The 21665-nt window shown below is 46.1% G+C and overlaps 1 protein-coding gene across 5 annotated transcripts in view; it reads left to right on the forward strand.

Moving 5' to 3' along the window:
- dmtf1 (cyclin D binding myb-like transcription factor 1) overlaps window positions 1–21665 on the forward strand; it is a 69152-nt gene that overhangs the window by 44368 nt on the left and 3119 nt on the right. For 4 of the 5 annotated variants that reach the window (XM_070897062.1, XM_070897063.1, XM_070897064.1 and 1 more), the window contains 7 exons: window positions 3903–4131; window positions 6181–6332; window positions 7389–7607; window positions 10604–10689; window positions 16144–16293; window positions 18896–19282; window positions 19703–19823. In XM_070897062.1, coding sequence (XP_070753163.1) covers window positions 3903–4131; window positions 6181–6332; window positions 7389–7607; window positions 10604–10689; window positions 16144–16293; window positions 18896–19282; window positions 19703–19823 — 1344 coding nt within the window. The remainder of the gene's footprint in view (window positions 1–3902; window positions 4132–6180; window positions 6333–7388; window positions 7608–10603; window positions 10690–16143; window positions 16294–18895; window positions 19283–19702; window positions 19824–21665) is intronic. The other variant, XM_070897067.1, reaches the window with a different exon arrangement.

The raw sequence follows: 21665 nt of genomic DNA on the forward strand, positions 1-21665 counted from the left end.
GGTCGAAGTCTGTGTAGGGTCCACCTCTCTCCTCAGTCTACCTGACTCTCTCTCTCTCGGTTACCCGTTTTTATACCTAATTTCGATGGATACCTTCCATCAGTCATGTTTTACCCATTCAATTGTCCAATCATAGGGGAAAGGGTACCTATGAGGTCACTTTCTTCCTTAATTCTATCTCTAGTTGCCCTTTCAAGAGACAGCTTGTTTACCTTCAAGGCTCCATGCTAAATCGCTAATTGCCATAGCCAGGTCTCGAAGGCCTGGTTTTCTCTTGACCCTAGCTCTCTGTGTCTGTGGAATTGGCACGTTTTTCTTTCATAAAACCAAAATTTCTTTTATCATTCGCAATTTCTTCGGATTCGTGATTTCTCACATGCACGAGGAAAAGACGTTCCCCAAACTGTTGGTTACGTTCAGCTCTGTAAATGGAGTTGGTCCCTCCGGTGAGTTGCGTAACTCAGAGCCCCGGTGCACACTTAGCTCTTAGAGAGGATTTTTGGAGTTCCATCTATTTATAATATAACATGACTTATTCCATCATTTCAAACATTTCTGAAATACAGTCAGTTTTAGTGAGCGCCGATTAAAGGTAATAGGACTGAGATGAGGAGGAATTTCTTCACTCAGAGGGTGGTGAATCTTTGGAATTCTCTGCCCCCGTGGGCTGTGGAGGCTCAGTCGTTGAGTATATTCAAGGCTGAGATGGAGAGATTTTTGGACTCTGGGGGAATCGAGGGAAATGGGGATCGGACGGGAAAGTGGAGTTGAGGTCGAAGGTCAGCCATGATCTCATTGAATGGTGGAGCAGGCTCGAGGGGCCGAATGGCCGACTCCTGCTCCTAATTCTTATGTTCTTATTCAACCACCTTCTGAAATTAGATTTTAATGCAGCAGTTTGACTGAGACTGTTTTATGCAGAATTATTAACACATTCAAAAATGTTAAAGTATAAAAAATTTGGAGTGAAAATATTAAGATTTCAAGTGCAATATACCACAAAGTATTGAAATGGCCCTTGATGCACTATTTAGGGTTAATAAAAACCCTGCTGGAGCACACATGATTTTACTATATTCACCCTATGGGTTAACCATGGCCACCCACCCAATCAGCCCTGAATAGAGGGATTTAAACAGCCTCATTGGTGGTGGAAATACAAACAAAGGTATTTACTCAGGTCAATTACTATAGAAATTCTTTTTTTATTCGCTCAAGGGATGTCGCTGGCAAGGCCGGCATTTATTGCCCATCCCTAACTGCCCCTCGAGAAGGTGGTGGTGAGCCGCCTTCTTGAACCGCTGCAGTCCGTGTGGTGAAGGTGCTCCCACAGTGCTGTTAGGGAGGGAGTCCCAGGATTGTGACCCAGCGACGATGAAGGAACGACCGATATATTTCCCAGTCAGGATGGTGTGTGACTGGGAGGGGAACGTGGAGGTGGTGGTGTTCCCATGTGGTGTGACAGAGTGAGGGAAGGTAGCATTCCTGGCCGGGTGCAAGGAATCAGAGTGAAGAAGCCCATTGTTGTTGAGATCAATGCTCCTCAAATTATTTGGTGCCAGCACCAGTTAACCACACTCCCAGACAAGCCTCGAGTGCAGGATCTCTGCAAGTTACAACCAAAGAGATCTCGGGACATCACAGTCCTTCTTAGGCAGTCCATCGGAATCGAGGATGACTTATCACAGTGCAGCGGGCTCTGGAACTCCCTGCCTAAACCTCTCTACCTCTCTCCTCCTTCAAGATGCTCCTTAAAGCCTCCCTCTTTGACCAAACTTTTGGTCACCTGCCCTAATTTCTCCTTATGTGGCTCGGTGTCAAACTTTGTTTGATAATCGCTCCTTGGGACGTTTCACTACGTTATAGGCGCTATATAAATACGAGTTGCTGTTGTAGCAGTGCAGGAGACACACTGTGCAGCACAATGGCAGGACTTAACAATATGCCTTGCATGTCACATGTCCTTTTGCTGGTCCTTCGTTATCAAGGCCAGTGCTGGTGGAGCACGAAATCAAGTCCCCGAGGTGAGCAATAACCGAGAATGTGGGAAGCAGATTTTCTCCCGCTCCCCTTTAAATGAAGCCTTTGGCATTTTCACTGCAGCCTCTCCTGCAATACCCATTCCATTTAAGCGAGATAAATGCATCGAACAAGTGATGCGTCAGTATGGCAACGTGGACCACTTCTTTCTTGACTGCTTCACCTTAACTGTTTAATTGTCGTTAACCACATTAGCATTGACCGAAAGATCCTGCCCACAGCTGTTTTGAAATGGGCAGAAAACCTATTTCAAAATCGCTTTGGAAACGCTTTTTTAAAGTCGGGCATGATTGCAGTTTTATGATGATTCGATTAAATTGCACATTTAGGGTGAGAGTTACTTTCTAAAAGAGTGATAATGATCAGGAATGGTCGGCAGGCATTATCAGACACACATTAGATCGAGTGAACCTATTTTTTAAAAAAAAGCCTAGAATTTTTTTTATTTCAAGCCTAGAATGCTTAAAGCTAACTGCAGTTTCTGGGCTTTCAGTCTTATTAGATTCCCATGACGTTGTGTCTGCTGATACCATCCTTGGTCATTGTCAGCCTTACAAAACTTGCTTCTTACTCGAAGTGCATCCAGTCTATTCGTAACACAAAGTTGCTAGTTCAAATTAACAGATAATTCAACATTGTTAGCACTAAATCCCCACTTTAATGTGTTATTTACATTGCTTAATTCAAATGCTTGGATTATTTAATTTAAAATTGGGACAAGATTGTAATGTAATCAGATCTTCACAAAACCGCAGAGGCAGTTACAACGGAACAGGCATAGCTCATTCTCTATTTTTAATTTTGTGGAGCTCAACAACAACAACAACTTGTATTTAGATGGTGCCTTTAAGGTAGTAAAACGTCCCCAGGCGCTTCACAGGAGTATTATAAGATAAACATTTTGACACCGAGCTGCATAAGGAGAAATTAGCGCAGGTGACCAAAAGCTGGGTCAAAGAGGTAGATTTTAAGGAGCGTCTTGAAGGAGGAAAGAGAGGTGGAGAAGTTTAGGGAGGGAGTTCCAGAGCTTGGGGCCTCGGCAACAGAAGGCACGGCCACCGATGGTGGAGCGATTATATCGGGGATTCTCAAGAGGCCAGAATTAGAGGAGTGCAGATATCTCGGGGGGGGGGGGTTGTGGGACTGGTTCCTCAACTAGTTGGTAAGGACTGTGCGTGAGTGCCTTGTGTGATACCAATTTTATTCACTCACTTGTTACTAAACATGTTTCTCCTTTTCTTTGGTAACCACTGTATCACTGCTCTGGCGTCTCTGTGCTGTGGCTGAGATTAAGCATTTGCAATATTGAAGCATTACCTCCACCCACAATTTAGCCCAATACATTGGAACACCAAATCCCAGTCTGGGAACATTTTATCGTCGTAATTTTCATTTCAGAATGTTTCATCTTCAATGTTATTCTTATAAAATTTGGATCATGGGCATAAATTTAAAGTAATTGGTAGAAGGTTTAGAGGGGATTTGAGGGGAAATGTCTTCACCCAGAGGGTGGTGGGGGTCTGGAACTCACGGCCTGAAAGGGTGGTAGAGGCAGAAACCCTCACCACATTTAAAAAGTACCTGGATGTGCACCTGAAGTGCCGTAACCTACAGAGCTACGGACCCAGAGCTGGAAAGTGGGATTAGGCTGGGTAGCTCTTTGTCGGCCGGCGCGGACACGATGAACCAAAATGGCCTCCTTCCGTGCTGTAAATTTCTATGATTAGACTAATTCGCTCTCTGTAGTTTTCAAGGCCACTATGATTACGTCTGTCGTACCATGTGAAGCGGCTTTAGCAGCTAATGTTTGGTGAGCCCTGGTTGCTCAAATAACAAACATTTTGTCACATCTCCTTTTCCAGGTAAGTGGACGGTAGAGGAAGAAAAACGACTAGCAGAGGTGGTTCATGAGTTAACAGCCACGGATCCCGGTGACATTGTCACGCAGGGTGTCTCTTGGGCTGCCGTGGCTGAGCGGGTGGGCACACGATCAGAGAAGCAGTGCCGTTCCAAATGGCTCAATTATCTCAACTGGAAGCAAAGCGGAGGGACAGAGTGGAGCAAAGACGACGAAATAAACCTCATTTTAAGGTATACCAGTTCAGCTGCCATCGGTGCAAGGTGCACGAGGACAAAAGCACCCACGCGAAGCAACCTTTGCTAATTTTACAAATTTAATACCAATTTCATTACCCAATCCAAGTATTGACACAATCGATTTTTCTTGGCACATCGAACCTTTTTAGGTTTCAATTCATTTCTTTGTGTAGAAGATTGTTGGAGTTGGAATGCTTGGCCACAGAGCAACAGCAGAGACCATTGCGCTTTTAAAGGAAAAAGTGGGTAAATATTTGAAGCAGAGGAAGATACAGGGAGAGAGTGGGGCGGCGGGATTAATTTTGGATTACTCTAGCAAAGAGCCGGCACAGACTCAATTGTTCAATGTGCTCGAAATCTCTCTGGTTGCACGGTTCTGCGTCCTACCGTCAATAGCTGCTACGGCATTGCCTCATCAAAGCTAGCCTTGTATTTCATTCTATCAGATGCTGACTGCCGTCCCGTGTATTTCCAGCATTTTCTGATCATACTGATTTCTAACAATCACGTCTCATTTAAGGCGATCGGCAAAAGAACCCGAGGCGACCGAGGGAAACCGTTATTACCCAATGAGTGGTGAGGATTTGGGACGTGCTGCCTGATAGGGCGGTGGATACAGAGTCAATAGTTGCCTTCAAATGGGAATTGGATAAATACTTGAAGGAGGAAAAATTGCCGGGATATGGGGAAAGGGCGGGGGAGGGGGACTGACTGGATTACTCTTTGTAAGACTCAGTGCAGATTCGATGGGCCAAATGGCCTCCTCCTGTGCCGGACGATTCTATGATTCTACATAAACTTCCATTCATCTGCTCCAAGGAATACTTGGACAATGAAACTGCTCAGACGGGTCTGAAACCAAATATTAAGGATCTATTTTAATTTGCTGACGAGGAATTTTATTATTACGATAGAGAATTTAGTGAGACCTCACGATCTCGATCTTACAATGGGATTAGTGCCTTGCCCCAGGGGGGATGGAACAAAGGAACTGATTCAAAAATAATTATTGAAGAAAATGCAAGGTAACAACTGGAACCAACCGATTGATTATCAATACTTAAAAGATTCTCTAGTCTAGTCTAATACATTGCCTTTATTATTAAAAACGCTCTCCAGCGGTGTGACTGACTACCACAAATTAGCCCTGCCAATCACGGCAAACAATTTTTGATTTATCAGTAGCTCTTGGATTCACTGAGAGCTGAGCAAATTCTAGTTGAACTTTACACCATCAGTGTTGACTCTAAAAAAAATGTTGGCTGTTAAAGTCCCAGATCTTTAGACACTGATACTTAAAAATGACAACGCTTACATCAGTTAACATTGTACATAGGGGATGGATCAAGAGATGGTGCAGGATGCTACAAGGTTGAAACTGCTAAAAGATTAGGTAAATTGAGTTTTAAATGTCTGACAATTGTAGGAACAAAGAGAGAGAGAATGTATATAGTTGGTGACTCCAGTGCCGCTTAGATCTTTATAAACAGTTACATGTAATACACTGTACTATAAAAGCAAATTACCGCGGATGCTGGAAATCAAATAAAAACAGAAAATGCTGGAGACACTCAGCGGGTCAGGCAGCCTCTGGGGAGAGAGAAACAGAGTTAACATTTCAGGTCAGTGACCCTTCATCGGAACTGGAAAAAGTTAGAGATGTAACAGGTTTTTGAGCAAGTGCAGGGCAAGGGGAGGGGGAGGAAAGAGCAACAGGGAAGGTCTGTGATAGGGTGGGAGGCAGGAGAGATTAAATGGTATGATGGTGCGAGGCACAGGGAGATGGTAATGGAACGTCGGACTGAATGGCCTCTGTGCTGCCCCATTCTGTGATTCTAAGTAAAGGAACAAGAGATGGGCCTCGAGGTGTAAATGGGAACAGCAGGATCATGCGTAGCAGGTGCCGTGTGAAAAAATGGAGGCAGATGTTCTGATCTGAAATGGTGGAACTTAATGTTGAGTCTGGAAGGCTGCAAAGTGCCTAATGGAAAGATGATGTTTCTCGAGTGTAATAATGTGATTTTGTTTTAATTTCTGGTGTAGAATCGCAGAACTCAATGCCGAGGATGAAAGTGAGATTAACTGGGACATCATGGCGGAGGGATGGAGCAGTGTACGTTCTCCACAGTGGCTAAGGAGCAAATGGTGGACTATAAAGCGACAGGTTACAAACCATAAAGGCTTGACATTTGCAGGTACAGTTATATCCCCAAATGCATGGTCTGTTGGTGTGCGCTTTGCCGTGACATTTCCCGCACTCAGTAAAGCACCAGGATCAGTCTGACTACATGTTGTATATTTTGGAAAAAAACAAATTGCTTCAGGATGTTAGTTGCACATGGCAACGCAGGACGTTGTATGCAACAAGCTGCAAGTGCTATAGGTTATGTTTTGGTTGTCAGGCTTTTCATAATTTCTAACCAGCCGCTGTCATGTTTGATTAGCTAATTACATGGAATTCATGTTTATTCAGTCGAGGAGCAAACCAACCTGCATTCTTCTTTAAACCCTTTATTATGAAAGGTTTTACAGTTGTCGATCAATGATAAGGTGTATGTTGTACCGTGCATTTCTTGTTATTTCTTGCTTTTCAGTTAGGGTTTTTCACATTGAAGGTAGAGAAAGTGACTACCTGCCTAAACCCCGATAAAGCACTTTCAAAAATATTTTTTAAAAATTATTATTATTATTCGTTTAAAACGGAGATGAGGAAGAATTTCTTCTCAGAGGGTCGTGAATCTTTGGAATTCTCTACCCCAGAGAGCTGTGGAGGCTGGGTCATTGAATATATTTAAGGGCTAAGATAGACAGATTTTTGAACTGCAGGGTTATGGGGAGCGGGCGGGTAAGTGGAGCTGAGTCCACGGCCAGATCAGCCATGATCTTGTTGAATGGCGGAGCAGGCTCGAGGGGCCAGATGGCCTACTCCTGTTCCTAATTCTTATGTAGAAGCTTTACCACATTTTGTCTTCAAATATTATTAAAATTCGCTCAGAAAATGTGGCCATTTATCTATCTTTATAATAAATGTATCATAACGTTTTTGTTGCTCTATGTTAACTGTGACCAGGTATCTTATATTGTTAATTATATTTGAAAAACCAGTCAACTTGATCAACCTGTAGATCGCTCCGTTGGCAATGACGGACTGAACTTGCAGCTGGGGCAAATATAATCCGTATTTTCACTTGCACAGTGAAATTATTACTTGCCAGAGCTCCAGTTCTAACGTTCCTTTCTTTTAATGGCAGAATTGGTGGAGAGCTTGCGGCAGTTGGTGGAGAGCTTGCGGCAGCCACATACCCCAGCACACCAGTTACCCGAGAGTCAAACCGCATCGAGTTCGCGCAACGCCAATTCTTCCTCTGTCCAGCATCTACGGGTTCGACTAGCTCAGCTGGAGGAAAATAGCAGCGTCCCCAATAGTCCAGTAGCAGCTTTGCAGATCCCCGTGCAGATTACTCACGTCGGTATGTCTTTAAGTTACAGCGGTTATGTACGAGTGCTGCTTCAGTTTATCCTCGCGGAGCCGTTAGCGTGGAACCCCATGTCCCCACCAGTTCACAGCGCTACTGTTTTATAAACGTGGCATAACCAGCAAACAATGGCCCGGAATTTGCGGTTGGTGATAACGGCGAACTGTCGCCGTTCGCTGTCATTACTGCCTTTGAAACTGACCCGCGACGTCAGGATATAGCGCACGGGCTTCGTACGGTGGAAATGACTGAAGTTGGGGTCAGTCACTCACCGCTCCAACGCTGCGCTGTGGAACCCCCCCTCCCCCACCACAGCCGGCAGTCAGTGAAACTGACAAAAACTTGGGATTTTCCCATTGGCAGAAAGGTCGAGAACCAGAGGCGACCAGAGAAAAAATATTTTTTACGCAGCGAGTGGTTAGGATCTGGAATGCGCTGCCTGACAGGGTGGTGGAGGCAGACTCAATCGTGGCTTTCAAAAGTTGGAGAAGTCCCTGAGAGAAGAAAATGTGCCGGGCTACGGGGAAAGGGCGGGGGAGGGGGACTGGCTGAGCTGCTCCTGCAGAGAGCGGGCACGGGCTCGATGGGCCGAATGGCCTCCTGCGCTGTAACCGTTCTCTGATTCTAGTATCGCTGAGCACCCCATTAAAAGTTAGATCCTTGTTAGATTAGATGTAACTGGGGTTTTAACAGCGTGGTGACTGCTAGACACAGGTTATGGACCTGAAAACCAAATTTTAATTTTGTGGAGTGTCAAAATGATCCATTTTAAGAAAAATTACAGTTTTTAAGAAACTTTTTTTTTAAAGTATACATTTTTTAAGTTTGTTCATCTTTATTTTAGCTTTGCCGTTTCCCTGTGTGGGAGCCCCAATCTTTGCTTTGCTCTACAATTTGTTAAAGTTATAATGAAAGGAGTTTCTTCACTTCCTGGTTCCCAGTCTCTGAGAATTCTGCATTGTGATTGGCTGCTCAGGCAGCTTGTTGCCGTCCCAACAGCTGGCGCCGGTGATTCCCCGTTAACTCGCGCTGATCGCCACTGAACGTCGGGAAAGCCGAGCTTCTCGCCACAGAGATCGCGGGATCTGCCTGGGATGCTCTCTGCGCGAATTCCGGGCCACAAAGTAAAGACAAGAAAAAATGCAAAAAGTAAACACAGAAAATACTGGAAATGCTCAGCAAGTCCATCGGCATCTGAAAAAATGGGTTTAACATCAGTTTCCAGATCCACAACATTAAACTCATCTGTTCAAAGCCCGCTGTTTACTTCCATCCTTTTCCCATGTTCATCTGTGAACTGTCATGAGAATAACTCTAAGGGATAATCACTTTCTGGATTACTAAATGTATAACTTGAATTACAAGTGCTCACTTGAACAGCCTGAGTCTCAGTAAATGCGCCAAGTATTTTTTTTTCAATTTAAGTCTACTTCTCTCACGTGGTCTCTTCCCTTCCACATCCCTTTCTGCGGGCGAACAGTTTCAGCTCCCCCCGGTTCCCTGACGTGGGCAACTCTGAAACCAGCTGCCTCGACGTTGTGTGAGGAACCCCCAGCCCAACCCGCGATGCTCCCCACGACAACATATCTGCGATCGGTAACTCTGACCGTCGGGCAATTACTGCGGGGCACACCATCACTCTGCGGTGCCCCACACTCCGTGCTTCCCCTCGTTATCTTTCGGTGCGCAGTCTCGTTGGCGGGCTGTACGGCCCGCTCAAAATTTCTCACGTGCGCAAACTCCCATTCAACGGCTGGTAAGTGGTCTGTGCAGGACCTTCAGCCAGCTTGGCGGGAATGTGGGATACAGTATTCCAAAACAGTGTACAGGTGGACCCTCCCGTATCCGGCATCCTCGGGACCTGGCCTGTGCCAAATAAGGGATTTTGCCGGATAAAGGGAGGTCAGCCCGAGGTCGGGAGGGGGTGGGGGGGAGGGGGTCGATGCCCCGGACGGGCCAAGTGTCAGTAGGCTACTGTCCCATCACGGCACCAATCTATGCCACTTTTTATCCTTGTTTCTTCCTGAGTTTTGAAGGGTTTCAGTGCTGAGGAATGCCGTACTTTTCATTTCTACACGGGTTTCCCGCGCAACCCGTCTCCTGTCCTCTTTCACCTAATTTAATAGCAAAAGTGTCAACCGTGGCTCAGGGGGCAGCACTCAGGTTTCTGAGTCAGAAGGTTGTGGGTTCAAGTCCCACTCTAGGTACTTGAGCGTAAAAAAAATCTAGGCTGACACTCCCAGTGCAGTACTGAGGGAGTGCCGTACTGAGGGAGTGCTGTACTGTCGGAGGGGCAGTACTGAGGGAGTGCCGCACTGTCGGGGGGCAGTACTGAGGGAGTGCCGCACTGTCGGAGGGGCAGTACTGAGGGAGTGCCGCACTGTCGGAGGGGCAGTACTGAGGGAGTGCCGCACTGTCGGAGGGGCAGTACTGAGGGAGTGCCGCACTGTCGGAGGGGCAGTACTGAGGGAGTGCCGCACTGTCGGAGGGCCAGTACTGAGGGAGTGCCACGCTGTCGGAGGGGCAGTACTGAGGGAGTGCTGCACTGTCGGAGGGGCAGTGCTGAGGGAGTGCTGCACTGTCGGAGGTGTCGTCTTTTGGATGAGACATTAAACCATCTCTGAGGTGGATTTAAAAAATCCCATGGCACTATTTTGAAGAAGAGCAGGGGAGTTCTTTATTAGCCAATATTTATCCCTCAATTAACATAACAAAAAAACAGATTAACTGGTCATTATCACATTGCTGTTTGTGGGAGCTTGCTGTGCACAAATTAGCTGCCACGTTTCCCACATTACAACAGTGACTACACTCAAAAAGTGCTTCATTGGCTGTAAAGCGTTTTGAGATGTCCTGTGGTCGTGAAAGGTGCTATATAAATGCAAGTCTTGCTTTTTTGTTTTTTTCTAAATATTGTATTGCCATATATGTATGTAATGAGAATGAAATATGTTTGTAATGGCTCAGTTACTTTATTAATTTGTGTGCAGCATCAGGTGATTCTTGTGGTAGCAGTACAGATTGTGAAACAATCACACTGAATGCGGGGACGCTACAGAGATTTGAATTCCTACCTGTAAGTATAGCAAATCAGCGAGAATTTCACCTACAGTGTCACGGTACGATGAACTCTATGCTCTCCTGGAAACATTAAAGATAACTATTCGAGCAGAGGACAGCGAGTTTGGAGAGACTGGAGAAGCTGGGGTTGTTCTCCTCGGAGCAGAGAAGGTTGAGAGGAGATTTGATCGAGGTGTTCAAAATTATGAGGGGTCTGGACAGAGTAGATCGAGAGAAACTGTTCCCATTGGTGGAAGGGTCGAGATAGATGTAATCCAGGGAGTGGTTGAGGCGAATAGTATCGATGCATTTAAGGGGAGGCTGGACAAGCCAATGGGGGAGAAGGGAATAGAGGGTTATGCTGATAGATTTCGATGAGGAAAGACGGGAGGAGGCTCGAGTGGAGCATAAACGCCGGACTGGACTGGTTGGGCCGAATGGCCTGTTTCTGTGCTGTACATGTTGTGTAAGTGCCTATGTTCAACCTAAGCTGCTTGGATTTTAGAGGTCTATATGCACAAAACGTCTGCCCAGCAATGCCCCTCCCCCGATGAATATGTACTAACTCCATCAGTGGAGCAGCTGAGAACAAACATTTCAAACTGCTGAGCTCACTAAATTACAGCAAACCCACTCAGTGACATGTTGGGCCCTAACTGCTGCATACCCTGGGCAACAAACCAGGCAAAGCAAAGTCAATAGTAATTCCATGGCTGCACTCCCAGGGTTACAGTAACAAACAATGACAACCTGTATTTATATAGCGCCTGAAACGTCCCAAGGTGCTTCACAGGAGTATTACACGATTAGAAATTTGACACCGAGCCACATAAGGAGAAATTAGCGCGGGTGGCCAAAAGCTTGGTCAAAGAGGTAAGTTTTAAGGAGCGTTTTGAAGGAGGAAAGAGGTTGAGAGGCAGAGAGGTTTAGGGAGGGAGTTCCAGAGCTTGGGGCCCAGGCAACAGAAGGCACGGCCACCGATGGTGGAGCGATTATAATCAGGGATGCTCAAGAGGGCAGAATTAGAGGAGCGCAGATATCTCGAGGGGGTTGTGGGGCTGGAGGAGATTACAGAGATAGGGAGGGGCGAGGGCCATGGAGGGATCTGAAAACAAGGATGAGAATTTTGAAATCGAGGCGTGGCTTAACCGGAAGCCAGTGCACAAGATAAAAGTTCACAGGGTTGGGGGCAGTACGGGCCAGCTCACACTGCGATATGTGTGCGCACTAGGTCCGTGCAGCAGAGCAGGTCTCCAGTCGTCCTGGTTAACCCTTGTCACTGGACCAAGACCTCGCTCTGTCAAGCCCGTGTGGTGGCTGGTGTGCAACGGTCACCCCACGTTAAAAAAATCCACCCACAGGCATCTTCCACCCTTCAGGATGTAGTTCGGGATTTGGAATATTAGGTCCTTCATTGAAACACCTGTGAACTCATCCCTTTTTGGCATGGAAGCAAGTCATCCTCGATACGAGGGACTGTCTATGATGAATATATAAGCATGGATCGAGAATTGACTAACAGAAAACAGAGAGTCGGGATAAATGGGTCATTTTCCGGTTGGCAAACAGTAAAAACTGGAGTGCCGCAGGGATCGGTGCTGGGGCCTCAACTATTTACAATCTATATTGGATGAAGGGACCGAGTGTAATGTAGCCAAGTTTGCTGATGATATACAGGTGGGTGGGAAAGCAAGTTGTGAGGAGAACACAAAATCCGCAAAGGGATATAGATAGGCTAAGTGAGTGGGCAAAAATTTGGCAGATGGAATATAATGTGGGAAAGTGTGAGGTTATCCACTTGGGCAGAAAAAAATAAAAAAGCAAATTATTATTTAAATGGAGAGAGATTACAAAGTACTGCAGTACAGAGGGACCTGGGGGTCCTTGTGCATGAAACACAAACAGTTAGTATGCAGGTACAGCAAGTAATCAGGAAGGCAAATGGAATGTTGGCCTTTATTGAAAGGGGGATAGAATATAAAAGCAGAGAGGTCCTGCTCCAACTGTGCAGGGTATTGGTGAGGCCACACCTAGAGTACTGCGTACAGTTTTGGTCTCTGTATTTAAGGAAGGATATACTTGCATTAGAGACAGTTCAGAGAAGGTTCATGCAGTTGATTCCTGAGATGACGGGGTTGACTTATGAAGAAAGGTTGAGTAGGTTGGGCCTATACTCATTAGAGTTCAGAAGAATGATCTTATTGAAACATATAAGATGATGAGGGGGCTTGACAGGATGGATGCAGAGAGGATATTTCCACTCGTGGGGGAATCTAGAACTAGGGGGCATAGTTTCAAGATTAAGGGGTCGACCATTTAAAACTGAGATGAGGAGGAATTTCTTCCCTGAGGGTTGTAAATCTGTGGAATTCTCTACCCCAGAGAGCTGTGGAGGCTGGGTCATTGAATATATTTAAGGCGGAGATAGACAGATTTTTGAGCGATAAGGGAGTCAGGGGTTATGGGAAGCGGGCAGGGAAATGGAGCTGAGCCCATGATCAGATCAGCCATGATATTGAATGGCGGAGCAGGCTCGAGGGGCCAAATGGCCGACTCTAGCTCCTATTTCTTATGTTCTTATGTAGCTCAATCAGCACAGGGGTGATGGGTGAGTGGGACACGGACAGCCGAGTTTTGGATCACCTCTAGTTTACATAGGCTAGAACATGGGATGCGAGCCAGGAGTGCGTTAGAATAGTCAAGTCTAGAGGTAACAAAGGCACGGATGAGGGCTTCAGCAGCAGATGAGCTGAGGCAAGGGTAGAGACGGGCAATGTTACGGAGGTGGAAATAGGCGGTCTTACTTATGCTGCGGATATGTGGTCGGAAGCTCATTTCAGGGTCAAATATGGCACCAATTTCTCATTTCCCATTCGCACTGGGAAAATGTTGCTCCCATTTCCTATGGAAGCATTGTGTTACCGAGGAAAAATAACTTAAAAAGATGGAGTTCACTATCAGTAAGGAAATTGAAACTAATTGGACAAATGCTCTGCTCTTGTTGTGAAATGTATGCATGATTGTGAAGGTGCAATTATTTAAAAGTTGTCCTGAGCTAGGCTTTCCATGTTAGCAACAATAACAGAATTCACCACTTCAGTATCATTTCATGTTACTTCATTAATGTGTGCACCAGTTACAGGTTTCAGTGGACATAGCACCAGGAACATGATCAGAACTGGGTTTGGCCTCGTCCAGAATACCATCCAGTTTCTGTCCGCTCACATGGCGGGTGACAGAGGTGCTGGAAAAGGTTTAGTGGAGGGCCACCAGATTGATGCCGAGTTTAAAGACCCCGAGTGGCCACGATACACTGAGAACGCTTGGGCGTTCTACTCTAGAACAACAGAGACTCTGATTGCGGTCTTTAGGATAATGAAAGGAAGAGATTCAGTCCATGTGGAAAGACTAATCGAGTTCGATATGTTCGGGGGGGACCTGCGTGTAAGTTGCGTCAAGATAGAACTAGGTTAGATGTCAGAAGGCATTTCTGGTCATCTCTCCTGAAAGTGCCAACACTTGCTGGGTTACAGTTCATGGGCGCTGGCAAACGCTCGGGTATCTTTGGAGCAAGTTGCCACCTCAGTGAGTGAAGATTCGCTGAAAACGTTCGAAAGAGAACTGGCCGAGTTCCTAACTGCAGCTGGCATGTCTGTTACTGTGGTCTCCTGCAATTTGTTTGGTTGTTTTTGAGGGTCAGAGAGGAATTTCCAAGACCCTCCCCCCCCCCCTTCCCCGCCCAAATTAGCCTTCTCTGGTGCTGTGCCTCTCCCAGGAGATTGGATGGATGGATGGGCTGGGTGGGGCGCGGGGCTGGGCTGGGCGGGTGGGGGCTAGGCGGGGTGGGTGGGGCGGGGCTGGGGTGCGCGGGGCGGGGCTGGGTGGCGCGGGGCGGGGCTGCGCGGGGCTGGGTGGGGCTAGGTGGGTGGGGCGGGGCTGGGGTGCGCTGGGCGGGGCTGGGGTGCGCTGGGTGGGGCTGGGCTGGGCGGGTAGGCGGGGTGGGGTGGGGAGAGTCATGGTGTGCTGAAGTTGCGCCATTGCAGAATGGGATCAATTGGAAGGAACAGCTGGGTTTTTTTCCGATCCAAACATCTTTGTATGTTCGTTATCTTACCTCTATCCCGATGTGCATACCATCCCAGTTCTGTGTCAGCCGTGGCTCAGTGGGCAGCACACTCGCCTCTGAGTCAGAAGGTTGTGGGTTCAAGTCCCACTCCAGGAACTTGAGCATAAAAATCCAGGCTGACACTCGGAGGTGCCGTCTTTCAGATGAGACGTTAAACCGAGGCCCCGTCCACCCTCAGGTGGACAAAACAGATCCCAAGGCACTATTTTGAAGAAGAGCAGGGGGAGTTCCGACATTACAGCAGTGACTACACTTCCAAAAGTACTTCATTGATGGCAAAGCGCTTTGGGTCATCCAGTGGGCGTGCAAGGCGCTATAGAAATGCAAGTCTTCTTTCTCCAACAGCTTAATGGAGAAAAGCATTACCTGCCATACAGAAAAGGAAAGCCTTGGTTTGTTGATGTTAGCCAGGGCAGTAGTTGGACTCAGCAGCTCTGGCCAGAAAGGGGACTCACTACCGACCCCTGCTGGACAGCCTGGTGAAGGCAGGATACCTTCTGTACTCAAGTAGTCTGGTCGAGACTCCTAGATGACGAATGGACCTTCGGGTGAGGTACCTGAGGGTATGCCAGCAACACTTTCAGGAGAGGGGAGAAATTAACAACTAAAAAGAAACATCACCCATTCATTAATAGTCTGCAGCAGCAGCCATAAATAGCGAGTGTTTTAAGTATTAGGAAAAGTTTGAAACACAGTTAACAAACATGGGTTGCTGTCTAATCGCCAAATTCCTGATCCAGCTGGGTGTCAGGAGTTAAATTCATGCAGGACTGTAAAGTGATCTTGTGCTGTTCCTAGGGATTACCGCGCAGCACTAATGGAACCTAAAAGATCAGCTGCTCTCATAAATTGCGGGGGTGGGGGGAAGTCTAGATGCTAAAAGGTAGCAATGGGAATGTCAACACAGACTGATTGGCCTGTTTCCTTGTCTTAATTTCTACGTAATTCCAAATGAACTATTGTTTAAAAAATTCATTTTTATTTACTCAAATAGTACCGCCCGGAAGGAGGCCATTCGGCCCATCGAGTCTGCGCCAGCTATCGAAGAGCGATCCCGTCAGTCCCCCTCCCCCGCTCTTTCCCCATATCCTGCAAATGTTTATGCTTCAAGTATTTATCCAACTCCCTTTTGAAGGCGACTATTGAATCTGTATCCCCCGCCCTATCAGGCAGCACGTCCCAAATCCTCACCACTCATTGGGTAAAAACGTTTTTCCTCATGTCGCCTCTGGTTCTTTTGCCAATTAACTTAAATCTGTGCCCTCTGGTTATCGACCAAAATTAGTGGGTTGAATGTTGCTATTTTATGTGAAAGCTCACTCTGTTGTTCTTTCTGCCCTCTAGTCTTTCCGATTGCAGCCCACGGGAACGCCAGGAACGTACCTGATTCAGACAAGCTCCAGTCAAGGCCTTCCTATAACACTGACAACCAGTCCGACTGTCACCCTCACTTCACCATCGTCCCCTGAACAGATCATTGTGCATACTCTCTCAGTAAGTGTGGGTTTAAGAATCAGATCTTGTGGTTCAGTAATATCAGTAGAATGATCATGTAGTTTACCTTAATATTAAGTAATTATTATAATTGTCATCATGCCTCTAAGTCACACACCATCCTGACTGGGAAATATATCGGCCATTCCTTCATCGTCGCTGGGTCACAATCCTGGAACTCCCTCCCTAACAGCACTGTGGGAGCACCTTCACCACACGGACTGCAGCGGTTCAAGAAGGCGGCTCACCACCACCTTCTCAAGGGGCAATTAGGGATGGGCAATAAATGCCGGCCTTGCCAGCGACGCCCACATCTCAGGAACGGATTTTTTTAAAGTAATTTTGAAGGTGATTGTAACTTATTACAGTTTTAACATGAGGTGTTTCAATTTTCAACAAGACATCCTGATTTCTCTATTTCATGCTAACAAGTGGAATTGGTGATTAAAGATACATTTTACATTTCTTGTCTGTTCCTGGTGATAATGCAAGATATCCCAGGTCAGGTAGGGGTCTGGAAGTTATTGGTGACGTTTTGTGCCAAATATCTATGGGACCGTCTGCTCTCTGATCATGTCATTTAGCTGCCATTCAGAAGCCTCTGGGCTTGCCTATGAATGTGCATGCGTTCAGCTGTGTCCCTAGTCAATGTTGTAACTCCGATCTAGTGGCCCTGAAGGAAAGACTTGCATTGTTTTTAGCACCTTTCACGGCCTCATATGAGGGAGAAGGGAATAGAGGGTTATGCTGACAGATTTCGATGAGGAAAGACAGGAGGCGGCTCGCGTGGAGCATAAATGCCCGTATGGACTGGTTGGGCTGAATGGCCTGTTTCTGGGCCGTATATCCTATCTATACTGCTAAGGTATATCTGTGTCCCTTTTGGACCACAAGGTCGAGTTGTTAAGTAAATGCAGGCTCAGGTCAATCGCTATTTGGTCTGGGAATGTTGTAGATTGGAAAGTGCTTGGTATTTTCAGGCTATTGTTCAAAAGAGTCATGTTAAGAATGGTGTAACAGAAAGAATGACACCAAGAACGTGATGTTTTTGCACGCGAATCATATCAATTTATTTCTTGTGGCATTGCTCCTGTGGAAAATGGATGATGGAACATTGTACCATGTACTGTCCAGAAAACTTTGCAGATTGAAATGTGCTCGTCAGTTTCAGACCATCTCAGAAACACTGTTTTAATAGCATTTTGTATCTATAGGCTTATATTCACTGGAATTTAGAAGAATGAGAGGGGATCTCATAGAAACATAAAATTCTGGCGGGATTAGACAGGTTAGATGCGGGAAGAATGTTCCCGATGTTGGGGAAGTCCAGAACTAGGGGTCACAGTCGAAGGGTAAGGGGTAAGCCATTTAGGACCGAGATGAGGAGAAATTTCTTCACCCAGAGAGTTGTGAACCTGTGGAATTCTCTACCACAGAAAGAATTTGAGAGCAGATCGTTAGATGTGGCCCTTACGGCTAAAGGGATCAAGGGGTATGGAGAGAAAGCAGGAGTGTGGTACTGAAGTTGCATGATCATATTGAATGGCCTACTCCTGCACCTATTTTCTATGTTTCTATAACCAAGTGTGCTGTCAGGCATGCAATAGATGTAATATTTTTAATGTGTTACTGAAAGATCTGTGTCATTGCTCTTGTTGAGTTGGGAGCTAGGCTGGCTTCTAACAATCTGGGTGTTATCAACCAATTGTGATAGGGAAAGTATAACAGGAAGTAAGTGTGACATTTAAAGTACGTGCTATAGGCAAGACTTTTAATGACCTGGAATTTAGGGTCAGCAGTGAAGCAAAGGCGTTTGCCGCCGACCCCAAAGTGAGCTTCCCGGGAGGACCTGCCGATCGCTGCGGCAAGATGTTTGTAAATTATTGGAGAGCAAAACAAAGATTGGGCTCTCACACGGGGAAAAGCTCACCCTGAAATAAATATGGACAAACTTTTTTTTAAATTGAAGAAAAATTTTAAACTTTCTTACAAATTGTAATTTTTATTAAAATGAATAAATTTGACACTCCACAAAATTAAAATGAGATTTTCAGGGCCATAACCTTTGTTTAGCAGTCAATACACTGTTAAAAACCTAATCTAAAAGGGTCTAACTTTTAATGGGATGTTTCACAGCGATATTACTGTGGAAGAGCCCAGTTTCCATCCATTTCGCTGATTGCTGACTATGGGGGGGCGTAGTGTCGGAGCAGTGAATGACTGACCAAGTTCAAGATTTCAGCGTTAGGGTGCACATGCGCTAAATCCTGAAGTTGCGGTCAGTTTCAAAGTGGTAATAACTGAACACTGACAGTTCACTGTTATTACTTTCTGCAAATTCCGGGCCGATATATTATAGATATAAATATGTGTATAGCTTACAGCAACTAGTAAACATTTGTATTTTGGATTCTATTTGTCTTCATATCTCTCCATTATCAATCCCTTTTTGGAAAAATTATGAAATATTTCCTGAACCTGTTGCATGTTTAATTCACAGTGTGTGATTGTTTAAAGGGTGCAGTTCATGAGCTAAGTGCTTATAGTTTTAAAAATATTACTGGTGAAAATGTTGACGACCAATTTTGGTCTATCTCGGCAGCCGGACGCTCTCCTTCACAGCGCGAATGAAAATGTCAGTGTACAAATGACACATCCCAGTGTCATCATCCACGCCGTTGCCACTGACGACATCACTTCTTCTATAACCCAAGCTGAGCTGACTGTGGACTCAGAAATTGAGCAGACGCATTTGACAGAGCACCAGATTAACTCCACGACTCTAGGCGCTGATGCCTACAGTGAGATTGAGCAGGCAAAGTTAGCTGATGGTCAAAGCCCAGGTCAGACAGACCTCGCTGAAACAGAAATTGGCCAATCAAACCTGAACGCTGACGGTGTCGTGGGCACGGATGTAAATATTAATGACTCAGACCTCCGACAGGACGTTGAGGTGCAGTCTGATCTAAGTGCTGCCTACGTAACTGAGGTAGGAGCTGTCAAAGTCAGATTTCACTATATAATTAATCAACAAATAAAATGTCGCAGTACTGTTGTGCATATGTAGATCTTGGCAAAGAAACCATAGGAGAGATGGCTGGGTGACCCAAGAGGTTGAGTCTGTTGACTTTTAAGCTTAATCACCAGGGAGTCGAGGGTTATAGGGAGCAGGAGGGGAAGTGGAGTTGAGGCCAAGATCTTATTGCAGGCTCGAGGGGCCATATGACCGACACCTAATTCTTATCAGATAATATACATACATTCTATTATTGCTATTGTATTACACACCTAAAAGGTTTTCATGCATTTTTTAAACCAAATAGTGCACTGTTCACATTCTCACTGCTGCTTATGGCTGAATTCAGGATGTAATTTATACGTTTTCTCAATAAATATTTCCATTCAACAGGATCTCGGTTCTCCCAATATCGATGAAGAAACAACACTTATTGTTTCCTTGGATCATGGGTTTATTCAATCAACAGATGACATCGATAATGATTCCGTTTTGCCGTTGACAACACTGACGGGTAAGGAATGTTTGCATGCGGTTATATGCAAATTTATTTTTTCAATGAACATATATGCCCATTGTTATTAAGAAAGTAATAAAGTTGCTTTGCATTTCTTAGAAATTGGTATCTTAATAGTTTCACTTGCAGCATTAACACAAGGATATCTTTGTGCTTCGGAAGATGTAGCCATTTTACTAACGGTACCTAATGAAATGGACACTCTTCATTCTGATCGCTCAGTGTCAGCTTTGTGTGTACTCCCAGCATAGCCAAACGCCGGGTAAACCTCCACCTACCTTTTTTCTTGGATGGGGGCGTTGCTGGCAAGGCCGGCATTAATTGCCCCTTGAGAAGGTGGTGGTGAGCCGCCACCTTGAACTGCTGCAGTCCGTGTGGTGAAGGTACTCCCACAGTGCTGTTTGTTAGGGAGTTAGAGGATTTTGACCTAATAATGAAGGAACAGCCGATATATTTCCAAATCAGGATGGTATGCGAACGTGGAGGTGGTGGTATTCCTATTAGCCTGCTGCCCTTGTCCTTCGAGGTGGTAGAGGTCGCGGGTTTGAGAGGCGCTGCCAAAGAAGCCTTAGCGATTTGCTGTTGCGCATCTTGTAGATGGTGCAGGTGCAGGAGCAAGCGGCTGCTTTGTCCTGGATGGTGTCGAGCTTCTTGAGTGTTGTTGGAGCTGCACTCATCCAGGCAAGTGGGGAGTGTTCCATCACATAAGAAATAGGAGCAGGAGCAGGCCATTTAGCCAGGTCATGGCTGGTCTGAGCATGGACTCAGCTACACTTCACTGCCTGCTCCCTTATTGCTCTAAAATCTATCTCCGCCTTAAATATATTGAATGACCCAGCCTCTACAGCTCTCTGGAGCAGAGAATTCCATAGATTAACAACCCTTTGAGAGAAGAAATTTCTCCTCATCTGTTTTAAATGGGCGGCCCCTTATTCTGAGACTATGGCCCCAAGTTTCCACATGATTTGCTCCTGATTTTTAGGAGCAACTGGTGTAGAACGGAGTATCTTAGAAATTGGAATTCTCGTCATTTAGTTTGCTCCAGTTCTCGTTAGTTAGAACAGTTACACTTTGGAACAGAATTTTTTTTTCAAAAGGGGGCGTGTCCGGCCACTTACACCTGATTTCAAAGTTTCGTGAGTGAAAACTTACTCCAAACTAACTTAGAATGGAGTAAGTGAAGATTTTTGTACGCTCGAAAAAAACCTTGTCTACACTTTAGAAAATCAGGCGTAGGGAATGGTGGGGGGGGGGTTTAAAGGGAAGTTTACAAACATTAAACACTTCAGTTTTACAAATAAAGAACCATCATCAATAATAAATCAATCAAAAAAAATTAAGAAATAATTTTTTTTTTAAATCAATAAATAAAACATTTTCTACTTACCGACTGCAGCACCGGGAGCCCTCCAACAGCGTGCTGGGATGCCCCCTGCACCCCCCCCCCCCCCAGTGTGTCTCTATCTCTGACAGCGAGGGGAGGAGGGAGGAGGGAGGAGGGGGGTAGAGGGAGAGAGGGGGGAGCAGGGAGCAGAGGGAGGTGGAGGGGGGGAGAAGGGAGGTGAAGGGGGAGGGAAGGAGATTGGGGGGGGGGAAGAGGATGAAGGAAGATTTCGGGGGGGGGGGGGGGGGGGGAAGGACTGAACGGGCAGGGCCCGTCCCTAGCACCAGATTTACAGGTAGGTGGCGTCGGGTCGGGTCGGGTGGAGGGAGGTCAGGTCCGGTCCGGGGAGCGGGGAGCGGGAGTCGCGTCGGGTCCAGTCCGGGGGGCGGGAGTAGAGTCGGGTCCAGTCCGGGGGGCGGGAAGCGGGAGTCGCGTCGGGTCCAGTCCGGGGGGCG

This window comes from Pristiophorus japonicus, chromosome 13 (assembly GCF_044704955.1).
Source record: "Pristiophorus japonicus isolate sPriJap1 chromosome 13, sPriJap1.hap1, whole genome shotgun sequence".
Classification (NCBI taxonomy): domain Eukaryota; kingdom Metazoa; phylum Chordata; class Chondrichthyes; family Pristiophoridae; genus Pristiophorus; species Pristiophorus japonicus.